This window comes from Hippopotamus amphibius, chromosome 16 (assembly GCF_030028045.1).
Source record: "Hippopotamus amphibius kiboko isolate mHipAmp2 chromosome 16, mHipAmp2.hap2, whole genome shotgun sequence".
Taxonomy (NCBI): Eukaryota; Metazoa; Chordata; class Mammalia; order Artiodactyla; family Hippopotamidae; genus Hippopotamus; species Hippopotamus amphibius.
Window position 1 is genome coordinate 57,567,993 of NC_080201.1, and position 26,015 is coordinate 57,594,007.

The 26,015-nt window shown below is 55.6% G+C and overlaps 3 protein-coding genes and 1 non-coding gene across 8 annotated transcripts in view; 1 reads left to right on the forward strand and 3 right to left on the reverse strand.

Annotated features, from left to right (window-relative positions):
• Positions 1-2,264, reverse strand: part of TMEM143 (transmembrane protein 143) — an 18,863-nt gene extending 16,599 nt beyond the window's left edge. Inside the window, exons 1-3 of one of the 3 annotated variants that reach the window (XM_057713467.1) lie at positions 2,183-2,264; positions 1,577-1,817; positions 131-235 (exon numbers count right to left, since the gene is read on the reverse strand). In XM_057713467.1, the coding sequence (XP_057569450.1) occupies positions 131-235; positions 1,577-1,817; positions 2,183-2,205 (369 nt within the window). In that variant the 5' untranslated portion in view covers positions 2,206-2,264. Of the gene's footprint in view, positions 1-130; positions 236-1,576; positions 1,853-2,182 lie in introns of those variants that run through there. The other 2 variants (XM_057713470.1, XM_057713468.1) reach the window with 2 other exon arrangements.
• Positions 1,570-12,205, forward strand: SYNGR4 (synaptogyrin 4). Of its 2 annotated transcripts, none has more exons than XM_057713472.1 (5): positions 1,570-1,678; positions 3,710-3,910; positions 10,020-10,257; positions 11,486-11,625; positions 11,914-12,205. In XM_057713472.1, exons 2-5 carry the CDS (start codon positions 3,818-3,820, stop codon positions 12,145-12,147), a joined length of 705 nt encoding a protein of 234 aa, XP_057569455.1. In that variant the 5' UTR covers positions 1,570-1,678; positions 3,710-3,817; the 3' UTR covers positions 12,148-12,205. The 2 variants fall into 2 exon arrangements, with proteins under 2 accessions (XP_057569455.1, XP_057569454.1); XM_057713471.1 differs by having other exon boundaries at positions 1,582-1,630.
• Positions 12,206-14,057: 1,852 nt separating this feature from the next.
• KDELR1 (KDEL endoplasmic reticulum protein retention receptor 1) lies at positions 14,058-23,549 on the reverse strand. Of its 2 annotated transcripts, XR_009049658.1 has the most exons (6): positions 23,238-23,549; positions 22,469-22,569; positions 22,036-22,194; positions 17,665-17,917; positions 16,293-16,409; positions 14,058-15,562 (listed from the first exon to the last, which is right to left on the reverse strand). XR_009049658.1 is itself a non-coding variant. In XM_057711354.1 (5 exons), the coding sequence occupies exons 1-5, from the start codon at positions 23,326-23,328 to the stop codon at positions 16,375-16,377; spliced, it is 639 nt and encodes a 212-aa protein (XP_057567337.1). In that variant the 5' UTR covers positions 23,329-23,549; the 3' UTR covers positions 15,652-16,374. The 2 variants fall into 2 exon arrangements, 1 of the variants encoding a protein (XP_057567337.1); XM_057711354.1 differs by lacking the exon at positions 14,058-15,562 and having other exon boundaries at positions 15,652-16,409.
• On the reverse strand, positions 18,218-18,290 carry TRNAE-UUC (transfer RNA glutamic acid (anticodon UUC)). Its single transcript has one exon. It is a non-coding gene; the product is annotated as a tRNA-Glu (tRNA).
• Positions 23,550-26,015: the final 2,466 nt, after the last annotated feature.

A 26,015-nucleotide genomic window follows, 5' to 3' on the forward strand; every position in this document is an offset into this window, starting at 1 on the left:
TCATCTGTTCTGTTCACTCTCACATCGCCAGTGCTTAGAGCAGGGCCAGACTCCAGGTAAGCACTCAGAGAATTTTTGCTTAATGGATAAACAAACAAGGCTGACAGGGCTGGAGGGGCCCTGTCCTCACCTGCAGCTGGGCCAGGATGTGATGATAGTGGAACAAGGTGCAAAAATTCACGTGGGCCGCGAACTCCTCCAAAGCTGCCTTCTCCGTAGGACTGGAATGGAACTCCTGTTACCTCGGGAAGCAAAACTCCTCTTTAGGCTTCTCCCTCCTTCCTCATGGGGAGGAATTCTTTCCTGGGCAGCCCAGACAATCAGAGCTCTTGGCTCTTTAAAATTTTGTGGGGTTTTTGAGGGGGGAAGAGGGTTGATCAATTTCGCTGGCCAAGAAACTGAGGTCGCTCCAGAAAGCGTAAAAACAGACGGCTTAAAGAGCTAGAGGTTCAAGCTCCGGGTCTGACACTCACTGGCCATCAGTTACACAAGGCTTATTTGTGTCCCAGGCACTGTTTGCTGGCATATCACCCTCCGGAGGATGCAAGGAGGTTGGTGGAATTATAACCCTCATTATTCAGACGGGACACTTGGATCCAGGGAAGTGACTTGCTGAGGGCCACACTGTCTGTATAAAGAGGAGCTGAGACTCCAATTCAGGCCTGTCTGACTCCAGAGCACACATATTTAACCACTTTTTTACGCTTTCTACCTTGGTGTCCTGGGTGAATGTCATCACTTCTCTGAGCCTGTTTCCTTATACCCTCTTTCTCAAAAAAGCAGTGGTGAGAATTTGATGTGAGTACATGTGTCCATATATATACATGTGTGTTTATGTGTGTGTATGTATACTTTTGTATATGGATAAAGCCCAGCATAGGACTTAGTCCATAGAGGTGTTTAATCAATAATTATTAAACAAATGAATGATAATACAGAATAATCACAAATATGATGGTGATAGTGGGGTCAGAACTTAAGCTCTTAGGGTTGAGCAAGTGCCTACTTGCTTGACCCTTGTCCCCAGCCTGCTCTGGAGTCAGAGGACTCTGGTTCAAATCTGGGCCACTAGTCATGACCTTGAGTGAGTCACTGTCCTTCTCCTGCTACATTTACTTCATTTGTAAAATGGGATTGATGGTGGTACCTCTCTTATTGGGTTGTTCAATAATTCAATAATACATGGAAAATGCTTAGCACAGGGCCACATAGTAAGAGCTCAGTGTGATATTGTTATAATTATAGCTTCATAGGTATAATTATTATTAGGTAGTAGTAATAGAAATGATAAGAATGCTTATTATACCCATTTTGCAGAGGGAAAAACCATGCCCCAGGGAGTGCTTATTCAAGCCCCCACAGCAAGCTAGAGGCTGGAATCGCTGCTGCATCTGCATCTCAGAGGTCTGTCCCTGCTTTCTTACTCACTCCACGCCCACCTGCGCCTAGAAAGGGAACCGGAACTACAACTCCCAAGGGGCGCCAGGGCAGCCCTCTATAGCATGAAGGGCGGTACCGCCGCAAGGCCTGCCGGGATTCGTAGTCCCCAGGCTCTTGGACCTGGAACGGGCGGTACCTGTATCAGGAGGCGGAGCAGCTGCTCTTTGGAGAACGGGATGAACCGCTCGCGGTACTGCTGGGCCCAGTCGCGGGGCTCCGTGGGGCTCCACATCTTGCGGTACTCCCCCATCTTGGCCGCCAGCGATGACAGGGCCCGGGGGTGGCCGAGGAGCGCGGGCAACAGCGGCCATACTCGGACCCTGGATCCCCAGACCCCTCGGGTCACATGCAGCATGGCCAGACCCTTTCCCCACAGCCTAAACGAGGGAAATAGGCAGAGGTCAAAGGTCATCGGGGGGAGGAAGCTCCCTCTTCACCTCCGAGTCTCAACTTCCAAGGGCCGTTTCTATCCCAGGCAGCGCGCAGGGCCCATCCTCCCACCTCGTAGGCCCTCCTGTCCGTCCCCTCCCACGCTGCTCAGTTGGCCTGCGTCCCAGGCAGGGGTCAGAGGTCTTAAGTCTTGGAGCGTTTTGCGGGCCCAGAAGCCCTGTGGTGGCACAACTGGTCTCTGAGGGGTCTAGGCGACAGGTGGCCCTTAAGCGCATAGGGTATGGTCGGAAGGCTACATAGGTGTGCAGGGCGGCCCACCCCCTGCCATGCAATCCTTTACCCTTTCCCTCACCTTAGCCAACGTTCAACTGTCATTGAGCCTTCTGCGCATGTGCAGAAAGGCGTCCTGGGCCTTCTAGGTTCGGCTTCAGCCCGCAGTAAGGCGCATGCGCAATGCCTGGGTCATTGAGCGGGGTCCATTTCTTTCTTCTAATGCCTGGTCTCGATTGCGCATGTGCAACCTGCCTGCCTTCTTCCGCAACTCCCGTTCCTTGGACTCGGCGCATGCGCGGCAGAAGTAGCTCCTTGTCCTAGAGCTTCAAAGGGAAAGGGGCGGGGCGGGCGCCAGACTCCCGGGGCAACTGGGACCCGGCAGGGCTCCCGCGCGCAGCCTGCCAACGGCGGGCGGCCCAACGTCCGCTGAGGCCACGCCCTTGCTTCTGTCAGCTCCCGAGTAGGCGGCAAAGAGAGGGGGCGGGGATTCGGTGCAGCCAATCAGCTGTGGAGGAGCGAATAGGCGGGAAAAAGAGGAACCAAAAGAAGGCTGAGGTGGTGCCAGGGACCAGGTGGGGTGGGTGGGCGGGCGGAAGGAGGAGCGGGGCTCCAGGTGACGTAGACCCGGCCTCCAGAGTAGGAGTGACCCTTTGTCAGGCGGCATCACTCCCAAGCCTCACCACCCCCATTCCACCTCCTTAAAGGGAAGACCCCGATTCTCTGAAGGTAGCTTAGTGCAGGGGGCACAGCCTCCTCATTCTGGGGGACAGCTGAGTTCGGAGCCCATGTTCCCCACACATCTGAGGTCCAGACCCCCGACTTGAGGAAATGCACTTCAATGAAGATGGAGCCAAATTCTAAGGGAAGGCCCTGATTCTAAGGCAATCACCCCCAATCACGAGGACAGCCTAAAATCTACCCTGAGCTGCCTGGGGTCTCCACTATGGGTGCTGTCACCCCAAAGCATGAAAGGGATCCCCTGTTTCAGACCTCCTAGGGGTCCCGATCGCCATTCCAGCACCTCTGCTCCCTCGAAAATCTCATTAGCACAGTCCTTAAAATGAGCCCTCTGGCTCCTGTGTCAGGCACATCACCCCAATAGCCCGCCCTCCCCCTGCTCCTTCTCCCTGGCCCAGAATCTCCCCACCCAGCACCTCCATCTCTGAGGCCCTGGCAGCCCCCTCACCCTGCAGCCCCCTCTGCCTGCATTCCTGACGCCTGGGACCCCGCCACAGCCCCCCACCCTGTACCCCTACCTCTGGAATTCTCAGAAACCCCTTCACCCGGCACGTCAACTCATGGGACCATCAGGCACCCTCTCACCCTGAGCCCCCATCTCTAGGGCCACCCCCCAGCAGTTCCTTCACCCCATGCACTGACTCCTAAGAACTCTCACCCCATATAACCCCATCCTGGGACCCCAAGAACTCTCCCATCCCCTGCCCCCTACTCCTGGGACCCTTGGCAATCCCTTCGCCCCACAGAACCCCATCCTGGGATCTTCCAGAACCGCCCATCCCATGCCCCCTCCTCATGGGACCCCGGCAGCCCCTTCACCCCGCACTTGGACTCTAACCACCCCCCCACCGTCCCTCTTGTCTTGCAGCAGCCGAGCCCCAGCGTGGGCCTGGAGCCTCCAGACGGTGGTGCCCAGCAGGCAGCGCCCAGCATCCTTGCTCCAGCCTCCCAGGGCCCGGGCAGCAGAGCAGCCGCCATGCACATCCCGGAAAGCCTCCAGGACCTGGCCGACAGTGAAGCCGTGCAGTTTCTCAAGAGGCCAAAGGCAATCACAAGGATCTTCGCAGGGGTGAGGCCCTCCTGTGGCCCAGCTGCCCCATGGGTTTTCACCTCTCAGACCCAGCGCAGAGAGTTGTGGGGAAGAAGGGGTCAGATGGGGAGAACGAAGCCAAAGGGAGTTCATAACCGAAGTCACCCTTTCTTGAGCATCTAACTATAGGCCCTGAGCTATTCTGACCACTTTTCAACTCTCCTGGGGAGAAGCAACCCTGCAAAGTGGGTGCTATGAGCCCCATTTTTGAGAGAACACAACTGAGGATCAGAAAAAGTTAAATAAATTTTTAAGGCTGTGCTGTCCAAAGGGGTAACCACAAGCCACATGTGGCTCTTCTAATCTAAACTAATGAAAATAAAATATTCCGGGAATTCCCTGGCAGTCCAATGGTTAGGACTCCACATTTCCACTGCAGGCAGCCTGGGTTCGATCCCTGGTGGGAAACGAAGATCCCACAAGCTCCGTGGCGTGGCAAAAAAAAAAAAAAATTCATTCCTCAGTCACAGTGGCCGCATTTCAGGTGCCCAACAGTCACATGTGGCTGGCGGCTCTCATATTGGACGGCAAGGATGTAGAACATTTCCATCATGGTGGACTGTTCCATTGGACAGCATTGGCTAAGGTCACACAGTAAGAGGCAGGGGTTCAAACTGGATTCTGTGAGACCACCGCCCATTCATTTTCCACCTCTGACCAGGGACTAGGAGAGGAGCAGGGGCTGGGGCCTCTGGGGAGAAAGAGATACACAGAGGTAGGAAGAGAATAAGAATATGTAATGTAGACCTAGGATGCCAGACGATGGGTGGTCCCTATGCGCCAGGCATAGTGCAAGCGAGGGCGTTACCTGCATTCGTTTCATCATTAACGCATTCCCGAAGAGTCAAGACACCTGGGGTCAAATCCTCATTCAGCCCCTGAATTTGCTGTGTGACCTTGAGCCAATCACTGCCCCTCTCTGGACCTCAGTACTTGAGGAGTTAGAGCTGTGACTCTGGGCTCTATGCTGTGCAGCCTCCACGGCGCTCCTTTGACAGAGTTGGGAACTGAGGCCCAGGGAGACAGTGAGGCTTGATAGGGGTCAAGGGAGTAGGTGGGAAGCCTGGGATTGAACCCAGGGTCCTATTCCAGAAGGATCCATCAGGCTTGGCTGAGAATCCTAGTTTGGCCACATGCTGTCCACATAGAGCGACATCCTCCCCTGCTTGCCTGGGTCGGTCCTGGCGTAATTATCAGCCACACCTCTTTTGATTCTCAAAAGTGCCCCATTTTATTTGATAACTTCCCAGGTCACCCTAGGCCTGTGTGACCTTGAACAAGTGACCTGATTTCTGTGAACCTCTACACCCTCCCGTGTATAGTCCTTCCTGCTCACCAGGAAAGACTGTGTGAAAATGAAATCAATGCCCCAAAACTGATTCACATGGGCCTGGCAAATATTCATCTTTGCTTTAATAGCGACTTTTTAAAAAAATATTTATTTATTTAGTTGGTTGCACCGGGTCCTAATTGTGGCAGGTGGGCTCCTTAGTTGAGGCTTGCCGGCTCCTTAGTTGCAGCACATGGGCTCCTTAGTTGCAGCACGTGGGCTCCTTAGTTGCAGCACTCGAACTCTCAGTTGCGGCATTCCTGTGGGATCTAGTTCCCTGACCAGGGATCGAACCCGGGCATTGGGAGCACAGAGTCTCATCCACTGCACCACCAGGGAAGTCCCTCGATAGCGATTATTATTGGGACCACCTTGTGCTCGAGGAGAGATGGGTTTGGAGGGCATAGGGTGGTGGTGACTCATGTCCATCGTCGTTCTCACCCAAGGGAAGAGGGAGAAGAATGCATTCCACATCCCACTTCCAGGTCCCTCGCTGGCCTTAGCTCTTCTGCTCCTCACCACGGCCCAGTGACGCGGGCATCATTACATCTCTTGGACCCAAGGGGAAACTGAGGCTCACAGAGGCTGAGTGACTTGCCCAAGGACGTCACCCAGCTGGCGAGCGAGTCAGAAGGATGAGCGGGCTTCCGATGCTTTGGAAGAAAGGGCGGGTGGTGAGGGAGGAGGAGGCCCAGCTGGTGTGGACAGGGGTGGGGAAGGGCTGGGGAGAAGGGCCGCCGACCGTGCCAGACGTTACAGTCATGGACTTTGCCTGCTGCCTCCCTCCTCCCTCGTGCCCGCCCTCTCCTCCTTCCCCCCTGGCTGGGCTCTTCAGCAGGGAGTCTCTGGGCAGCTGTCCTCCTGTCCTTCTCGCGGCCGACTGCCAGCTGGTGCCTTAACTGATGAATCTTTGCTCCCTCCCCGGGGACAGGCCCTGAAGGGTGTGGAAGGAGGTTGGCCTTGGGCTTCAGAGGGTTAAGATCCCTCCAGCCCAGCCGAGCCCCACTCCTTGCGTGTCCAACTGCAGCCCAAGGTTTTCAGGGTCAGTGGACAGACAGCCCAGAGCCTGGAAGTCGGGGGGCCTGGATTCCAATAACTTCCCCCTCACGACTAACCTTGAGAGGACACTTCCCCTGTCTGGCCAGTCATGAGAATTTCCATCAGGGCCAGGCCCCCACCTCTTTGCAGCACAGAGACAGACTGGGAAACTGAGGCTCCAAGAGGCGAGCAACTCGCCCAAGGCCACACAGCTGACAGAGTCAGACGCATCTGGCTCTTAACACTGCACCGTCACAGCTTCGATTTATCACCTGTGAAACAGCAATGAATTAATAACTGCAGCCACACGGGGCCGGCGCGAGGCTGCAGGGAGGTAGCGCAGGTAAAATGAATCTGGGCTCAGAAATGATCAATGGGCCTTCCTGTCCTTGACCTGGCTCTGCCTCGGACCAGCAGGGGAAGACGCTCTCCTTCTGCGGACTCAGTGCTGCAGCCCCGAGATGGGAACGGATGTGAATACCCTCCCTTAATGCTAAAGTGCTAGACAAAAAGAGGGACTAGTCATGATGATGATTATTGTTATTATTTGTTCTTTTATTCAGAGAAGGCAAGGAAGGCAAAGGAGAGGGGAGAATGGACAGAGGCTGAAGAGTTTAGGGCTCAATCCTTTGTCTCCCCCATCCCCACTCTGAAGGGCAGGGCAAGAACAAAAAAGAAGGGCCAAAGTCATTCACTCTTTCAGCACATTTGCGGAGGTCCAGTCTGGTGCTGGGTGCTGGGCGTAGAGAGAAGGGTCCCACGTGCACCCTGTCCAGGAGGAGTTCAAATTCTAATGAATTCCTTTCCCCTTGTCTCCTCCCTCCCTCCTGTCCCCAACACCACCACATCCAATCAATCACCAAGTCCAATGTTGCGTCCTAATTTTTTATCACTGGCTTCCCCAGAGCCCCGGCCTCAGCGTTTCTGCCTGTACCCTCCCATCCATCATGACCCTGGAGAGTTTCTCTGACTCCCAGGTCTGACCCTGGCCATTCTCTGCTCAGAACCCTTCCATGCCTAAAATTGAGTCCAAATTAGAAATTTAATTTTTGCCATGGCTCCCAAATCCAGGCCCCTCGGTCTAGTGTTCAAGTCCTCAGAGGATCTGGCCCCCGCCTGCGTTTCCAGCCTCCCCTCACACCAGATCCCTCGGATGAGATTTCCCTCCAACCCCTGCAGGAGCTTCACTCCGCAGCATCTGGCTTTTGCACACATGGTTTGGCCTGCCTGGAATGCCCTTCCTCCTGTCTGCCTGCAAAACTCTTCGTTCTTTTTTTTTTTTTTTTTAGTTTTTATTGGGCTATAGTTGATTTACAATGTTGTGTTAGTTTCAGGTGTACAGCAAAGTGATTCAGTTATACGTATACATATATCCACTCTTTTTTAGATTCTTTTCCCATAAAGGCCATTACAGAGTATTGAGTAGAGTTCCCTGTGCTGTACAGCAGGTCCTTATTAGTTATCTATTTTACATATAGTAGTGTGTATATGTCAACCCCAATCTCCCAACTTATCCCTCCCCAAAACTCCTCATTCTTTTTTTTTTTTTTTTTTTAATTTGTTGGCTGCGTTTGAGTCTTTGCTGCCGCACACGGGCTTTCTCTAGTTGTGGCAAGGGGAGCCTACTCTTCATTGTGCTGTGCGGGCTTCTCATTGCAGTGGCTTCTGTTGTGGAGCATGGGCTCTAGGCACACGGGCTTCAGTAGCTGTGGCTCATGGGCTCAGTAGTTGTGGTTCAAGGGCTCTACAGCGCAGGCTCAGGCGTTGTGGCACATGGCTTAGTTGCTCCATGGCATGAAGGATCTTCCTGGCCCAGGGATCGAACCCGTGTCCCCTGCATTGTCAGGTAGGTTCTTAATCACTGTGCCACCAGGGAAGTCGCTTCATTCTTTAAGGTGCAGTTCAGATCGCACCTTACTTACTCCTAAATCTAGCCCACTGACTTCGGTTCCTGCTCAAACCTTGACTCTCCCCCTGACCGCAGGCCCCAGCCTCCCCACCAGCCTCCCAGCCTCCAGGCCTCCAGTCTCACTAGCTCCAGTCCATGTCTGCATGGCCCCACAGGGGCCTTCATACACCCAGAGCTGACCCTGCCCCTCCCCTGCTCTCAGCCCTTCCACGGCCCCCTTTCTGACTCCCAGACAACGTCCCGCTCCGTATCTTTCCTCACCCTGCAACATTCCTTATAGGCCTCACCACATCCAGAAAGCCCTCCTGGACCAGCTTCCACCCCTCACCACATACACACACACATTCCGTCCGTATCTGCTGTGGCCCCTGCCACGCTGCACTGTGATCATCTGGGACAGGTCCCTGGGGCTTCAGATTGTCACTGAATCACACGGATGGGAACCGCTGCCCTTCAGGCGTCTAGTCCAGCCGGTGGCAGTGTATACAGCAGAGGTTAAAGCAGATTCAGGAGCCAAATGGCCTGGGTTCAAATCCAGGCACTGCCCCTTACTAGCTGACTGACTTTGGGCCACTCCTGACCCTCTCTGTGCCTCAGCTCCGCTGTCTAAAATAACGGGGGTGTTAGTAGTGCCCACATCCTAGGGCAGTTGTAAGGATGACACGGGCTAGCGCCTGTGCAGTACATCAGTGTTTTCATGAATGAACGTAGTAGAAGACGAGGGTAGAGAGGGACAGTGATGCCCCGGTGTGCTATGTTCAGTGGGCACAAAGGAGACAGGGCTAGCATATCAGTGAAGCTGCATTTGTTTTTTTTTTTTTTTTGCCCGCGCCATGCAGCTTGTGGAATCCTAGTTCCACGACCAGGGATCGAACCCGTGTCCCCTGCAGTGGAAGCTCAGAGTGACCACTGGACCGCCAGGGAAGTCCCAGGCTGTATTTGCTTAAAAAAAAAAAAAAAAAAGGCCTTGGGAGTTCCCTGGTGACCTAGTGGTTCGGTTAGGATTTGGCTCTTTCACTGCCGTGGCCCAGGTCTGATCCCTGGTCAGGGAACTGAGATCCCACAAGCTGTGCAGCGCAGCCAAAATGTATTTAGGAAAAAGAAAAAAAGCCTTGAAGCAAAAGGTGAATGTTTGTTAGGTACTGACTGTTACATTTCTCTCCGTACTTTTGTGTGTCGTTGGAATGTTTCACAAGTTCCTTTTTTAAAATGGAGAGGAATTAGCCGAGCCAGAAGGGAGGAGAAAGAAGTAAGTGGCAGGCAGAGGGAAGGACTCTGAGGCAGAGAGAATCAACAGGATAGCAGATACTGTATGTGCTCGCTTCCGGTGTCCTGGGCACTGTGCATTTCCTATTGGTACTTGGGTTTGGTGGCGGGTACCTGTCTGGGTGGCAGAAGGCAAGCATGAGCGAGGCAGGGTTGAGTGGAGAGAGGAGGGGCTGGGACTCTGTCCTGGGGGTGCTAGGGAGCCGTGGAGTGGGGGGCTGGGAGCCGGAAGGGGCAGGGTGTGGAAAGACTCCTTGGGGGACCCATGTGGGGGGACTTGGAGGCAGGGAGGCCAGGGAGGAGGCTGGGGCAAGGGCCCAGCGGGGGGGGACAAGGCCTGAGCTGGGATGGAGGAGAGGGGCCCAGGGGCAATGGGAGGGTGGGGCTGGGAGGCTCTGAGGACGTGACCAGGAGGGAGGGGCCGGAGCCACCAGCAGGGCCTGCAGGAGGGCCCTCCCGCCCAGTGATGGGGACCCCCGGGGAGGATGAGCGGGTCTGGGGAGATACTGAGCTCCACTCTGGCCCCTGGGAACCCACACCCGCAGGTCTTCTCCCTCATCGTCTTCTCCTCCCTGCTGACCGATGGCTACCAGAACAAGACCGACTCTTCGCAGCTCCACTGCGTCCTCAACAGCAGCAGCTCAGCGTGCAGCTTCGCTGTGGGAGCCGGCCTCCTGGGCTTCCTCAGCTGCCTGGCCTTCCTTGCCCTGGACGCCCACGAGGGCCGCATTGCAAGCACCCGCTTCAAGACAGCCTTCCAGCTCCTGGACTTCATCCTGGCTGGTGAGCCCCTGGGCACTGCCTACCCAGAGCTGCCCCGCCTGCAGCTCCCAGCCCCAGCCTAGACTCCCCAGGGCCCCCAGGACACCGCCCTTGACCACCCAGCTGGCCACTGACCAGCCTCCACATGTGACCCAAAGCGTCTTCCCTCCCTTCTCAAAGCTCTTCTGCATCCACTGTTTCCTCCTGGGGAATCGTTGCCCGTCCCTTGGACTCAGGGTAAGGGTCACCTCTTCTGACCCCCATGCTAATTCTAGAAGCCTCTTTTCTGCCCAACTTTTTCCTCTCATTCCCCTCCCTTCTTCACAACCTTTCTTGAAAAGCCGCCAGTGGCCAGTGCCAGGGGGTAGGGTGCAGAGCACAGAGCCAGACAGACCCGGCTTTGAAATCTCTCCTCCTCGCTCTGTGGGCTTGAGGGGGTCTCCTCCCCTCCCTGAGCTTCCGTAGAAGCTGGGGTGAAAACCCCCGACTCCAGGGTTTTTCTGAGGGTGAAATGCGAGAAAGGACGCCTGTAGCAATGTTGACATTTACTGGGCACGTCCCACGTGTCAGGCACTTCGTCAAGAGCTCCCTGTGCCCCGTCTTGTTTCTTCCTCAGAACCACCCAAGGAGGGACGTCCTGTTCAGATTCCCATTTCACAGAGGAGGAAACTGAGGCTTGAGGAGGTTGTGTAACTGGGCACACGGCTGCCAAGCCAAGCTTGGCCTCCTAACCAATGCTGAGCACCCTAGATAGAGCCCAGCACACAGTAAGCACAAATAAAGGCTCATTCCTTTTCCTCAGGCCCAGGCTCCTTCCTCTCCTCTTCCACACCTGCCCAGTTCCAGAGTCTCAGGGTTGGGAGGGCCCCTAAAGGTCACTGAGTCCAGTGCCACCCAAGAGAACATTCTGTGAGGGCTGGAATGGTCTGTGCCTGGGCTCGCCGATATGGGAGCCACAGGCCACGCCAGTGAGCACTTGAAGTGTGGCCAGTGCCACCAAGGGGTGGAATTTTTAAAAATTCTATCTTAATCGATTGGAATTTTGGATTGAGTGAAACATAAAAAGCCGCTAGTGGCTGGCGACCCCCTAGTGGAGGGCGCAGCCCCACTCCACGGGGTGTTTTGCAGATGGCTGGGAGGAAGAGGCCACAGCGAGAGCAGAGACCCCAGCCCCCGCCCCCCAGCCGCCCTTCCTGAGCCCGCTCTTCCCACCCCACCCCCTGCCCTCTTCTCTCCCTCCATCCCGCAGTCCTCTGGGCAGGCATCTGGTCTGTGGGATTCTGCTTCCTGGCCAACCAGTGGCAGCATTCGCCGCCCAGACACTTCCTCCTGGGGAGCAGCAGCGCCAAGGCCGCCATCACCTTCTCTTTCTTCTCCATCCTCGTCTGGGTGAGGAGGAGCCCCCTCCCTGCAGGGCGGGGTGGGATGGGGTAAGAGGGCTAGAACCTTCCACCCAGCTCCCCTGGGCCTCCGCGAGCCCCTTCGGTGACTTTGGGCAAATAGGGAAGGAGGCGCCCCTTCCTCCCAGCAGACGCAGCCCAGCTTCAGGCATCGTCTGGTGAGCAGCGGGCACAGCCATACCCTGCAGCTCCCTCCTGGGCCAGCCCCCCGCCCCGGCCCCTCTCCTCCCCTGCCCCTGCCCACGCCAGCCTCTAGCTTGCCCTCCTCTGCCCGCAGATATTCCAGGCCTACCTGGCCTTCCAGGACCTCCGAAATGATGCTCCAGTCCCCTACAAGCGCTCCCTGGATGAGGGCAGTGTGGTACTGACCTCCCTCTCCCCGCCGTCCGCCGCCAGCCCTGTCAACACGCCCACCACCGGCCCCCATAGCCTGAGCTACGCCAGCTACGCCCTGTCCCCCTATATGACCACTCCAAAGGCCCCCCGCCTTGCTGTGATGCCTGACGACTAGCCAGCCTCATCTATGTCAGTAAAGAGAGGATCCTCCCTCCAGAAGCGTTTCTGAAAACTGCCCTCTGTCCTTCTCATGTCTGTTCCTCTCGGGTCCCTTGAGTGGCCAGGGATGGGGGAAATCCTACGGGGTCTCCTCAGGGGTCTCTGCAGCAGGTCCCATTTCCGTCCCACCTCCTGGACGCTCCACCTAGGCACCACCTTGATAGCTAGGAGCAGTGATGGGAGGGAAACCCTTCTCTCGGGCCTGTGACACAGCGAGCCCTTTACTCCTCGCACTGGCCACGTGAGGGAGGCACGAGGTGCCCCACTGTACAGCCGAGGAAGCTCAAGTTCAGAGATAAGATGCTTCCGCCTGTGGAGAGGGCGCTAAGGAGAACCAGGGCCCACACTGAACCCGCCCTGTCGCCAGGGCCCACGTCCTTTAACTCACCCCACTTGACAAGGGACCCAACTCAAAAACCATGTGAGGAGTCATTTAATTTAAGGACTAGAGGATGGCACGTCCATGACCGAGATCAGGGGAAATCCTTGTCTTCAAATATTTGCGAGCTTGTCTTGGGGAAAAGGAAGGAATTTGCTTCCAGAACCCTGAATCTAATCGGAGACTCGAGCTCGGGCAACAAAACGCTCCTGCCTGCAGACACTAAGCAGGTAACTCCACTGGGTGAAGCACTCAGGAAGGGAGTGGTGCAGGTGGGGGCCACATCTGGGAAGGGGCAGCCTCACTCGGCACCCAGCGTTCCGCACGGCAGCCTGGGCGTGTCCAGAGCAGCGCTGTCCGGGACTTCCTTCGTGGTCTGGCGGTTAGGACTCCGAGCTTCCACTGCAGGGAGCGCAGGTTTGATCCCTGGTCGAGGAACTAAGATCCCACATGCCACCACGCAGCCAAAAAAAAAATTATAGAGCAGTGCTGGCCAAAGGAAATAAAATGCGAGCCACGGGGGACAGCATTTAACATTGTCTGCTGGCCACATGAAGAAAAGTAGAACGAAACAAGTGAAATGAATTTTCATATATTTTATTTAACCAGATATATCCAAAATATGATCATTTCAACATGTCATTAGTAGAAAAAAATCACTAGCCAGGTAGCTTACATTCTTGGGCACTAAGTTATTAAAATCCTTCCCGTGATTTACACGGACAGCACATCTCAATTTGGGGTCACCACATTTCCAGCGCTAATAGTCACTGTATTGGATAGTGCAGCTCTAGAACCTTCTGGTTTTTCTAGAACAGCCAGACATCCGTTTCTTTTTATGTGGAATTAGTTGGCAAGGAATATAAAAGAGAAAGAAAGAAAGAAAGAAAGAAAGAAAGAAAGAAAGAAAGAAAGAAAGAAAGAAAGAAAGAAAGAAAGAGGAGAAAGAAAGAGGAGAAAGAAAGAAAGAAAGAAAGAAAGAAAGAAAGAAAGAAAGAAAGAAAAAGAGAGAGAGAGAAAGGAAGGAAGAAAGGAAGGAAGAAAGAAAGAGGGAGGGAGAGAGAGAGAAAGAAAGAAAGAAAGAAAGAAAGAAAGAAAGAGAGAGAAAGGGAGGAAGGGAGGAAGGGAAGAAGGAAGGAAGGAAGGAAGGAAGGAAGGAAGGAAGGAAGAAAGAAAGAAAGAAAGAAAGAAAGAAAGAAAGAAAGAAAGAAAGAAAGAGAAAGGAAGGAAGAAAGGAAGAGAAAGGAAGGAAGAAAGGAAGGAAGAAAGAAAGAGGGAGGGAGAGAGAGAGAGAGAAAGAAAGAGAAAGAAAGAAAGAGAAAGGGAGGAAGGGAGGGAGGGAGGGAGGGAGGGAGAGAGAGAGAGAGAGAGAGAAAGGAAGGAAGGAAGGAAGGAAGGAAGGAAGGAAGAAAGAGAAAGAAAGAAAGAAAGAAAGAAAGAAAGAAAGAAAGAAAGAAAGAAAGAAAGAAAGAAAGAAAGAAAGAAAGGAAGAAAGAAAGAAAAAAAGAAAGAAAAGAGCTTAATGCTATGTCGGCCAAACCAAACACACCCACACAAGGGCCACAGTGGCTGCAGAGCGTGCATTTACAAACTGGGCAAAGGGATGCGAGTTGTGGGGAGTCAAGTGTGGGCTCTGTGGTCCCCTTTTTTGGTTTCCTGTGTGGCAGTGCTCAGTGCTAAGGATGCCGAAATAAATAGGCTGTGGTCCCTATGGGCACCTGGAGGAAAGGGCAGCTGTGCAGTGGAGTGGGCAGGGTGCCGGTATGGGAAACAGAGCACCTGGAGCTCTGGTCCTCACTCCATCACTAGCTGGACCACCTGGGATATGTCACTAATCTCTCTGGGCCCAACCTGGGCTGGCTGTCAAACAGAGACCGGATTTAGATCGATAGTTTGCAGATTGCATTCAAAAACGTGCCCCCTCCCGAACCCAAATCAACCCAAGGAGCCCTGCTCCTGCATTTTTCATATGAGGCATCTGGGCAAATATCTCTAAACAGAAGGTCCATTGGCTTAGCTTACAAGAAAGAAAGAAAAAAACATTTGAAAAACCCCACAGCAGTGGCTAAACACAGAGGATCCAGGAGCAGGAAGCCGGGGTACCAACCCCATCTCTGCTGCTCACTCCGCTAAGCCCTGGTTTCCTTCTTGGCAAAGCGAGGGTGCCCTGAGGGTCCCACCAGCTTACCTGTGTAACACGCGTTGCCTGGCTGCTTATGAAATGCTCGGCAAATGCCAGCTACCTGCCTCCTGAAGCTTCCAGAGCTGTCCTATGGGAGAACTGGAGGCAGTTAAGAAAGGCCTCAGCAGACCTTTCTAGGTCTAGGGCATCTGGCAAAATCAGGGGACAAAACTCCAGAAGCTTACAAGGGGCAGGCAGGTAGCGCAAGTGAAGGAAACAGGCCAGGTGTGAAGCCCATCTGGAGGGAAACGTGGAAAATATTTGACTTTCCTTTGAACTTCACAAAACAAAACCACAATACAACAGCTTCAGCCCAATCATAGATGGTATCCACCCCTCGGCCAAGTCCTGGGGACTGGGAGGGGGCGGGGGGGATGCTCTTCTCCCAGCCACCTGCTGCCACCCAGAAACGAGGGCCCGGCATTGTCAGATTGATGGGTTTTTTTCAAGAGAAGCCAGAAATCCCGATTTTAATGCGAAAATCTGGTTTTTAAAGGCTGGCGACCAATTCCATTTTTTTTTTTTCTTTTTTAAAGAAAACATAAAGTGATTCAACACAATGCAAAATGATGGGGGCAGGGGCTGTCCCTTGGTGACATCCAAATCACAGGCTCTTGGAGGTTTTCCTCTGCGACCCTGAGGTTAGGGAGAATTGTCAGGGAAGTTCTGTGCCAAGATAGGAAGAATCTTCGAGAAGTTTTTTTTTCTCTGAAACCTCTTCCCCTGTGGAGTCATGAAGAGTCAGGGTGAAGCTCAGAGTCTCGGGAAGCCCGGTTTCTCATCTTCCTGCTCCTCCCAGGCCTTGGTTGCCTGCGGATGGTGGATGGGATAAAGTAGAAGCAGAGAGATGGGCTGGGGTGCTGGGGGGACCCCATAAACACCAGAGAGAGGGCAAGGAGTAGCAAAAGAGGCATCATTTTCCTCAGTTTATTTCAAGAGAACGAAGAATCAGCCATCACTTCTGTACAAAAACGTGGCCGTAGAGCCACGGTGACCCTGGGGCCAGCCCCCTTCCCACGCCCCCCTAAATTGCCAAAAGAACAAGGGCAAGACCAAAAAACCCAAACTCTGGAAAAAATTATGAAAAAATCAGGGGAGACCTTCCCTCCCCTCCTCCCTTTCCCAATGCAGAAGTTTGGGAGGGGAGGACGGGGGGCTATGTTCATGGCCACGGTCAGAGGTCTGGCAGGCAGGCGTTGGCAGATTGAGTGTTTGGCAACCAGTGGGGCTGGGGGGTTAGAATCCAGAAGGAAGCCAAGGGGCTCCGGGGAGGGAAAAGATCTCCTACCCTGCCGCGCCCCACAGGACACTCGAAAACGGTTTATAAAAATTGGGGCCAGAGAGTAGAAGAGAAAGGAGTCATAAGAATCAAAAACTAAATCGTGGAAAGATTTTTTTTTTTTCTTCTCTAAAAGGCAAAAAACTACAAACAGCCCAGGTCCTGAGCTCCCCCAACACTTGGGTCCTCCACCGCCCCCTGAAACCCGGCAGGAGCAAGGGGCTGGGGAGTGAGGAGAGGTGGGTTCTTAAAAAAAGTCACCCCTGGGTGGGAAGGCTCTTCGTCTTTCGTTGCCTTCCTCTGCCTCTCGCTGCTGCCCTGGAGAGGGATGCGAGGACCAGGGCTACGCGGGCAAACTCAGCTTCTTCCCCTTTAGGACTGTGAGGAGAGAAGGAGAGGGGGCGGGCATGACCACAGGGTCCCCCCGCGGAGGGGATGGCCTCCCACACCCACAGCAGGGGCTTGGATGCTGGGCTGGGCAGAGATGCAGGAGGGGCAGCCCCGGGACTCCGGATTATCAACTGGGAGGGATCAGCCGGAATTACTGCGGGCTGGGGCTGAGGACCAGGCTCCCGGGCTGGGGCTGAGGACCAGGCTCCCGGGCTGGGGCTGAGGACCAGGCTCCCCGCCTGGGGCTGAGGACCAGGCTCCCGGGCTGGGGCTGAGGACCAGGCTCCCGGGCTGGGGCTGAGGACCAGGCTCCCGCGCTGGGGCTGAGGACCACGCTCCCGGGCTGGGGCTGAGCCAGGGAGCCCCAGAGGAGGCCCCACTTCTCCTAATGCTGGCTGCTCCTCTTCTATCTTGGAAGGACTCTCGAGGTTAGAGGCCTTGGATCTCAGAGGGAGCTGGGGTCACAGGGTCTGGCAAGGCTGGCCGGGCGAAACCCCCTGTTTCTGCCCTCCCGGTCTTAATCCTCACGGGGCGTGGCTGTCTCCAGGCCTCTGCCCTCCTGTCTCCTCTTCCCTTCACACTGCCTGACCCTGCACTTGGTAGGTCTTTGGTGTAATCACCATCTCCTCTAAAAGGCCTCCCCCGACCACCACCCCCTCACGTAAAGGAACCCCCTCACCCTGCACCATTGCTCACCAGCACATCCCTGGTTTCTTTCTGTCATTGCCCTTCTCGCTGCTTGCCAGCATCTCTCCTGTCCATTCCCCACCTCCCCCTGACCACAGTACAGAGCGGGGGGAGGGCCTCATCCATCTCCTCCCCTGTGGCTGTATCACCTAGCCCTGGCCAGGGACAGAGAAAGTGCACCATAAATTCGTTGACTGAATGAATGAATCTTGGTGGGCCTGAGTCCCTGAAGGTGAGGAAAGAGGTCAATCAACACAGAGGAGGCCCTCCGTTCTCTGAGCACTGCTAGGGGTTCTCTGAACACTGCTGGGGCCAGGGAGATGGGAATTCTAGATCTGTTAAGGCTGTGAGACTGAAACACTGTGGATCCAGCACCTCAGGGCAGGAGGAGGGCTTAGGACAAATTCCAAGAGCAGAAAAGTCAGAGGCCACACCTGCCGCTCTCTTTGTCCTGTCTTCCCTCGAGGGATACAGGGTGGGGTGGATGGAGCCCCAGGGAGGGCAGGAGGTGGGGAAGGAGCAGGCCCCCTTCCAGCTGGCTCCCGACGCTGGCTACCTTTGGTGATGTAGAGGTAGAAGAAATCGCAGTAGAGGACCGTCTGGACCAGGCCTGCCACGATGGCGATGAGGTCGAAGAAGCCCTCGAAGTGGTAGCGCCAGATCCAGTTGAAGAGATAAAGGGTGCGGTAGACACCCAGCGCAAACAAGTAGTGGCTGGTGATGGTCTCTGCCTCGCCTGTCTTGCTCACCATGAATAGCTGCGGCAGGATGGCCACAGACTCCAGGTAGATGGAGAAAGTCCAGAGGATCTGCGGGGAGACCGGGGAATGGGAGCAGAGGGCAGGACAAGGTGGGAGGGGACAGGGCGGAAGAGAAGGGTGAAGATGGAGAGCGTTGTGGTTGCAGGCGCAGTGATGTTGGAGAGCGAGTAACGGGTACCATGATGCCTGCCGGGCACTCCCCGTGTGCCAGATACCGCTCTTCCCGCCCCAAGAGTATCCTCTCCTTTAATCCCCACGATGGCCCCATGAGAGAGGTACTATTATCAGCAGCCCCTTCTTTCTTTCCTTTTTTTTTTTGGCTCCACCATGTGGCTTGCGGGATCTTCGTTCCCTGACCAGGGATGGAACCTGGGCCCACGGCAGTGAAAGTGCTGAGTCCTAACCACTGGACCACCAGGGAACTCCCAGCATCCCCTTCTATAGATGAGGAAACTGAGGCCCAGAGAGGGTAAGAGACTTGTCCAGGACCATGGGCTAGTAAGCAGCAGAGCTTGGATTCAAACCAAGGGTTCGGAGCCGGAGTTCGTGAGCACTTTTTTACCTCTCCCAAGGGCAGCCCAGGTTGAGATCTTGGCTCTGAGACTTCTCTTCTATGAGACCCTGGGCAAGAGACCCAGATTCTTGGAGCCTCCGCTTCCTCATCTCTAACACGGGGATGATTTGGGGAATTCCCTGGTGGTCCAGTGGTTAGGACTTTTACTGCTGAGGGCCCAGGTTCAATCCCTGGTTGGGGAACTAGGATCCCACAAGCTATGTGGCACGGCCAGAAAACAAAAAACTGGGATGATTTTCCTGCCCTGGTAGGGGTGACGTTCAATGTGTAATCTTGAGAGACAGAAATCAGACTGTGTCACTCCCTGGCTTAACACCCTCCAGTAGCTACTTCTTAATACATCCAGGATAAAACCCAAGTTCCTAACCTTGGCCTTCAAGGCCCTCCTCAATCCAGCTTCATCTTCTACTCCCTCCCCTCGCCCTCCAGGCTACGACTACCTGGGCCTTCCATCTGGTCCTCCAACACACCACGCTCCTTCCTGCCCCAGGGCCTTTGCACTTGCTATTCCTTCAGCTCTTCCCCCAGACGGTCACATTCTGCCTCTTCCACCTCCTTCTAACGTCAGGTCATCAGTTGCCTCCTGAGAGAGATCCTCCCTAGTCATCCACCCCCCAGGATAGTCACATCCTCTGTCTTATCTTCTTCCTGGCAGATCTGACCAGACCTTGAGCTCCATGAGGCCCAGGAACCTACATCTGGGGCACCCTGTGGGCCCAGCGCCTGGCACAGTGCCTGCCACATGTTCGATGTCTGGATGAATGGATGAGCAAATGGGAGCAAGGTCCCCAAGTGCCTGTCACCGGTCACCATTTAGGGAGCAGTGACAATCATCATTCGTGAGCAGGACAGGGCATCATAGGAAGGAGAGATGAAAAGATGGCAGACAGCTGTCTGCCCCTTTTCAGTCCTTGGCTCTCTGAAAGTCCCATCTGGGGTGACTTGTGATCTGTAGACCCACCGAAACCTCCTCTCAGACAACAAAACCAGCTGGCAGGTGTGGTTCCTCCTGGCTTATTTTGGTTTGTGGGAGGGCAGTGGGGACCATCAGGTCATATTCTGAGAACTGACGTTTATATAGCATTTACTATAGCCAAGACACTGCTCTGTGCACCTTACGGGTATTAACTGGCATATGCCTTAACCCTTTGAGGTAAGTCCCATTCTTATCCCCCTTATACAGATGAGGAGACTGAGGCCCACAGGATCAGTAAGTCGTCCAAGGCCACACAGCTAAGACGTGAGTGGAAACAGATTCCTACCAAGGCAGCTGCACTTTAGGGCTTATTCCCATAATCGCTCAGAATCCACCATGAGGTTCTTACTAAATCAGGTTAGTGGAGGCTCTCGGGAAACATACCAATTAAGCTGATACACACCCAATTGTTAGCCGTGGGGAACAGAATCATGACATAAGAGGAGAGAGGAGGTCTGTTGCATTTTACTTTATCTCTTCGTGATGTCTAAATTTTTAAAGAATTGTTTCCTTCTATGATTAAAAAATAATTTTTCAGCACGCACCCATCAACAGCATGGGCTTTGACAGCAGGCAGACCTGGGTTCAAAGTCTGTGAGGTCTCCCCTGTGAGCCTCCCCTCAGTCCTCCAAGAAACAGGGAGGAGGATATCTCCTTCCCCAGGTAGCTGAGGGGTCAGATGGGATGATGATGGATTTGGAATGGCTAGCACGGAGCTGGATACACAGTCGGTGCCAATACTTTGCACAAGTGACCTCCCCCCTCTGAAAAAGGGAACCACACAAGCTGGAGTCAAGAAGCCTGGATGCTGGTCCAGCCTCCTCCACCTGGAGCAAGCCCCAGTGCCTTCCCCCGTCTCAGTCTCCCCATCTGCAAAATGGGCCCAGCTCAGTGATTGCTCCATGCAAGGTGATGCTGATGGTAAGTGTGCAAAGTCCAGGCCCTGCAGCCAAGCTTGGGGTTCCTGCCACATGCAGTGCTGCCTCCCTTTGACATTTCTGGGACCCCTGGGTCAAAGTCACCCTCAGTCAGATTTGCCTAGCCTGCAGGGTGCTTTTAGAAATAGATCTGGAGGGACTTCCCCTAGTGGCGCAGTGGTTAAGAATCCACCTGCCAATGCAGGGGACACGGGTTCAATCCCTGGTCCCGGGAGATTCCCACATGCCATGGAGCAACTAAGCCCATGCACCACAACTACTGAGCCTGCATGCCACAACTACTGAAGCCCACATGCCTAGAGCCCATGCTCAGCAACAAAAGAAGCCACCACAGTGAGAAGCCCTCGCACCACAATGAAGAGTAGCCCCTGCTCACCACAACTAGAGAAAGCCGTACACAGCAACAAAGATCCAACACAGAGAAAGAAAAGAAAGGAAGGAAGGAAGGAAGGAAGGAAGGAAGGAAGGAAGGAGGGAAGGAAGGAGGGAAGGAAGGAAAGAAAGGAAAGAAAGAAAGAAAGAAAAGCTCCCTCAGTTTAAAAAAGAAAGAAAGAAATAGATTTGGAATCTGTAGCCAAAAGTGTAAAGTGAGATTTCTCAGGAAAACTCCTGAATTGTGGCTTCTGTTGAAAACATCAGTACATCTGGCCGCCTAGGAGCAGCTTGTGGAAATCTTAGTTCCCACACCCTCTGCAGTGGAAGCATGGAGTCCTAACCACTGGACGGCCAGGGAAGTCCCAGGGCCATCTTCTCACAAGGCAGGAGTGAGTGGTCCTGGGGGAGGAAAGACTGCTCTGAATTTGATTCCTGCCAGGCCCTAGGAGGCAGGAGATCACAGACTTAGCACAGACCCTCCCAAAATTTCTCCCTGGAATTTGTACAGGTCCCACCAAAATGCCATGCAATAAAACCATGACAGCTAACATTTAGGAGTAAAAGTATTCACATGGTCCTAAACACTGCAGGCACTGAACAAGCATGGACAGCACTTCCTGCCTACTGCCAGACACTGTGCTTTACCAATATTAACCCCTCATTAGAACCTATGAAGTAGGAACTGATCATCCCCATTTTATAGATGAGAAAACTGAGGCACAGAGATTTTACATGACTTGCCCAAAGTCCCACAGCTGCTAAGTGGGCTTCAAATCCCAGCTCTCTGGTTCTAGAGTCTGTGTCTAACCACTAGGCGATGCTGTCTAATCTCAGTAAATCCTCACAATGACCTGATCTCAACTTTACAAATAGGGAAACTGAGAGACAGAAAGGTCAAGATCCATATCCAAGGTCATGCTAATAGAAAGTAACAGATCCGAAACCAAGTAGCCTGGCCCCCCAGAGCCCCTGTTGCTGACGCCTGGACTATTCATTAGGCCAATGACTTTGGAAGAGTCATTTTGACTCCCTAAGCCTCAGTTTTCTCATCTATAAAATGGGGCTGCTGTGAAAAGTAATGAGTTAACGTATGTGAAATGCTCAGAGCAGCATCTGGCACATAGTGAGTGCTGCTGCTGTCACACTACTACCATCTAACTCCAGAGCCCCTGTTTTGAACTTTACGTCCTAAAAGAAGGAAGCTGGAGCAAACCCTGCAGAAGGAAGCCTCTGAGTGGGTCCACTGTCAATAGCTGTTCTCCCACAGCTCACCCCACCACTACAGGGACTGCAGGTGGCCTACCTCTAGAGGGGTAAAGTCATGGTTGACCAAGAACGCCAGGATGGCTGTAGGAACAACAAGGAACTCCACTCGGAACGTGTCGTGGTTCCCATCGTAAGTGGCTTTGAACTTGCTGTAAATCATCCAGACTGTGGTGAAAGAGCAGGCGATATAGACCACCTGTTGTGGGGGAGGATGAGGAGGGCGCTTCAGCTCCAAGCACAGGGCCCAAGCCCCCCATAGGCTTAGACTCAGCAGTCTGGACCCCCAGCCTCCTCTTCCCTCAGACCCAGGAGTCCCAGCCCTTGTCACCTCCTCCCTGAGACTTAGCAGTCTGGACCCCTAGCCCCCTCCTCCTTCCGACCCAAAAGTCTGGGACCCACGTTCCCTCCTCCCTCGGACCCTCCCCGGCTCCCCCCTCAGGAGGTCCCTGCAGGTTAGGAAGAGCCTCTACCTTCATGCACGTGTTGTAGAGTGAGATGTAGTTGGTGAAGAGGTCCAGGTAGCGGGCAGTGAATACCACAGCAAACAGGACCTGGCTCTTCCCTGAAATCCCTGTGGTGCAGAGACATGGGGGTAGGGGGAGGCTGCAGGTGGGCTGCACGGTCAGTAAATCCAGGCCCAGGGCCCAGGACGAGCCTGGAAGCGGCTCTGGAGTGCAGCTGTCCCTGGAGGCCTCCCCAGCCGCCAGCCTGAGCAGGGCCCTTTCCCACGGCCTACAGCCAGGGGGCAGCCCGGCCCCAAAGCTACTCCAGCCCGAGGCTCTGTCCCAGGCTAGGCCTCACGGCCGCCCCCGGACCCCTCAGGGTCCTCCCCCAGTCTGGATCCAAGGTGCGGCCTCGGGAAGACCCCACTTGACCTCAGCCCTCCGGAACAGGTCGCCTACCTCCTGCTCCCTTTCTGGCCAGCACAGTCCACGTCATCAACTCCCAGCCACCTCCCTGCCGGCCACAGCTCCCTGTTCCCAGCCCCGGGAACCCTAAGGCCACCCAGATAGGGGCCGGGGAAGGCTGAATTGGGTTCCTGGAGCCACCCCCCACCAAACTGGAGGCACCCCCGGTCTGGGGAAAGGAGCCGACCCCCTGGCGACCCCGGACCTGGAAGGGGGATCCCCAGTAAGAAGTGGCGGGGAGGGACCGTCCCCCTATGTCTCCAAACCCTTCCCCGAGTGCTGGAATGTCCCCCGCACTCTCCCCCCTTCTGCGGCGGGGTGGGCGTCTCACCGGCACACGAGCGGGACTTCCAGATTTTGAGCAGTAGCAAGATGATGGCTAGGAGGTGGGAGAGGTCTCCCAGGAATCGGAAGAGATTCATGGTTGGGGGGGATCGGGCAGGGCTGGGCTGGAGGGAGGCAGGCTGGAGGGGGTTGCCCCCCGGGGCTGCTGTTCTGGCCGGGCGGCTGGGCTGGGGGACGGGAGAGGTGCCCTCTGGTGGGCTCCGCTCCGGGGAGGGGGGCTCTGGGAGGGGGCGCCGAGGCCGGAGCTGGTGGCCGAGCTGGAGCTAGGAAGAGGGAGGAGGGCGGGAGGGGGAGGAGTCTGGGTGGGAGGCTCCGCCCTCGAGGGCGGAGCCCCGGCTCTCCAGCGCCCCCTACCCGGCACCTCCCTGCTTGCAGAGTTGGCGCCGAATTTACCCCTCAAGGCCGCCTCCTAGGAACTTGCGGGGTCTCTTGGATCTGAAACTCCCAAATCCGGCACCTGTTCCCCCAGGCAGTCTGTGCCTCTGTAAGGTCGCAGCCCAGCCACACAGATTCTGCCCTTGGCAGTGATTCGGGAGGCAGGTCTCTGAGCTTTAAAAATCCTAGACAGGGACCCCAAAGCTGCCTTTTCAGGGGCCTCCAGCTCCAATTCACCCAAAAGACAAGAAAGCAGCCCTCAGCCCCACCCTCAGACACAGGAGTCTGGGCCCCCAGCACCTTCATCCTCCAGGACCCAGGAGTCCAGGACCTCAGCCCCTTCCTCCCCCAGGACCCAGGAGTCCAGGCCGGCAACCCCACCTTCCTCAGACCCAAGAGCCAGCCCCTCTTTCTTGGGACTTAGGGTCCCACCCAACAATCTTGTGTCTCAAGCATCCTAGACCCAGGAATCTAAATGCACAATCTCTTCCTCCCTCTGGGACCCACAAATTCAGGCGCCCAGTCTCTTCTTTTTCAGAAATGTGAGCCTTCACTCCTGCTCTCCCAGACCCTGGAGTGAGCAACCCACAGCTCTGGCTCCAGCCCCCCTCCGGAGCTGCCCCCTCACAGGCACACACACACACTCTCAGGAGCCCAGGCGTTCTGCGCCACACTGCACCCCAGCACTTTATAGAAGCGCCGGGCCTAGCCTCTCTAGCAGGAAGGGCAGGAGCTGGGCAGCTGGCCTTGAGGGACCCTGGGGGCAGGGACAGGCTGTGTCTGGGAGGGGACGCATGCTGCTTTCCTCCTGGATGTCTGAGTCCCACTGGTCATGAACGTGAGGGTCCCTCAATAAAAGAAGGGGTGCAGCGGCATCCGTTTCCTCAGATTGCTCAATGGACTGGGTGCCTGAGGGTGACATCCATGAGTCTTGGACTTGTGGGTCCCTGAGGGTGGTTTGTGCTAAGGGGTCAGTTTGTCTGAGTGCCTAAAAGGGACTCAGGCCTGGAGGAGGGAGCGCAGATTACTGGGTACGGGTGGAGAAGGGAGCGATGGGCTTGGATTCCTGGGTCTGAGAAAGAAGGGGGGCCTTGTATCTGGTGTCCTAGGTCTGAGCTAGGAGGGGACTGGGGGCCTAGACTCCTGGGTCCTGGAGGAGAAGGGGGCTGGGGACTTGAATTTCTGGGTCTGAGGGAGGAGGGTCTGGGAGCCTGGATTCCTGGCTTCATGATGGAGACCTAGTTTGCAGGCCTGGTCTTCCGGGGCAATAGAAGCCAAAAGATCGGTCCTAGCATGGCGGAGACCGAAGTCTGGGAATGGCCTCCTGCTCTGAAAGCCTCAACGTGGGGAGGGGGCAAAGGGCAGCAGCCCCTGGGCCCTGGAGTCCGGGTCCCAATCTCATGTCTCCGTGCGGAGTGCTTGCTCGCGCCCGCTCCTCCCCGTTTGATTTGCAGCCCCTCACTCCTCCCAAGAGGAAGGCAGAGGCTGGGAGCTGGGGAAGGGGGTGGCCCCCTCCCCCAGCCCTGGCAGGAGGAGGGGTCCCCAGGGAGGCCGGGGGGGGGGGGGGGCTGTGGGTCTCAAGGCAGGGGCGGACGGGGACTGAATGTTAATCGCATCCCGAGTGAGTGTGTGTGTGTGAGAACAGAGCGAGTGTGCGAGTGCCTCCCGCTCAGGCTCCTCCAAGCCGTGGCCGCCGCCGCCCTCCGCCCGCAGCCTCCCTCGGCCACCGGTACCCAGCTGGGGGGGTGTCGGCCCGGGTGGGTCCGCCCGGCCCCCAGGGGTCTCTCGTGCGTCTGCCATCTGCCCGGTGAGGATCTGTGTGTCCGGGTGTCTGGGGCTGGGCTGGTGGAGGGGGGGGTGTGTCTGTGAGGGCTGCGGCGGCTGAGGGAGGGAGGGAGGGAGGGGTCTGTCTGTCTGTCTGTCTCGACCCTGAGCCACCTGCCTGCCTGGGTGTCTCGGGCTCCCCAGTTTCCTCCCTCCAACACCCCCACCCCCCCCCCCCAAACCCGGATGGATGGTGTGTACCTGGGCTCTGTGCCTCCTGCCTGCGTCCGGCCGGGCGTCTGGCGTCCCTGGCTGCCTGTGTCCTCCTGTCTGTCCGAACAGCCCCTGACGGCAGTGGCATCCTGGCCCCATCAGACCCCCGTGTGTGTGTGTGTGTGGGTGTGTGTGGGTGGGTGGGTGGGTGTGTGTGTGTCTCTCCCTCCTCAAGCTCCGGGGGTGTTGAGGGGAATCCCAGGGAAGTGAGGTGGTGCGTGTGTGCGTGTGTGTATGTGTGTGTTTCTGCCTGTATTTGAGAGTGGGGGCGCCTGGGGGGAGAGGTTTGGAGGTGGCCAAGCGAGGAAGGGGCAAGCAGTCCCCCAGGCAGGCAGTCTCCCGCCCCTCACAC

What these genes read in the sequence shown, in the direction of transcription:
- SYNGR4 (XM_057713472.1), top strand. Translation starts at nt 3,818, where the DNA reads ATGCACATCCCGGAAAGCCTCCAGGACCTGGCCGACAGTGAAGCCGTG. An exon ending in TCACAAGGATCTTCGCAGGG is followed by an intron (nt 3,911 to 10,019) that starts GTGAGGCCCTCC and finishes CCACACCCGCAG; the next exon opens with GTCTTCTCCCTCATCGTCTT. An exon ending in CCTGGACTTCATCCTGGCTG is followed by an intron (nt 10,258 to 11,485) that starts GTGAGCCCCTGG and finishes TCCATCCCGCAG; the next exon opens with TCCTCTGGGCAGGCATCTGG.
- KDELR1 (XM_057711354.1), bottom strand. Translation starts at nt 23,328, where the DNA reads ATGAATCTCTTCCGATTCCTGGGAGACCTCTCCCACCTCCTAGCCATC. An exon ending in ATGACTTTACCCCTCTAGAG is followed by an intron (nt 17,918 to 22,035) that starts GTAGGCCACCTG and finishes GTCTCCCCGCAG; the next exon opens with ATCCTCTGGACTTTCTCCAT. An exon ending in CTACCTCTACATCACCAAAG is followed by an intron (nt 16,410 to 17,664) that starts GTAGCCAGCGTC and finishes CTCTCCTCACAG; the next exon opens with TCCTAAAGGGGAAGAAGCTG.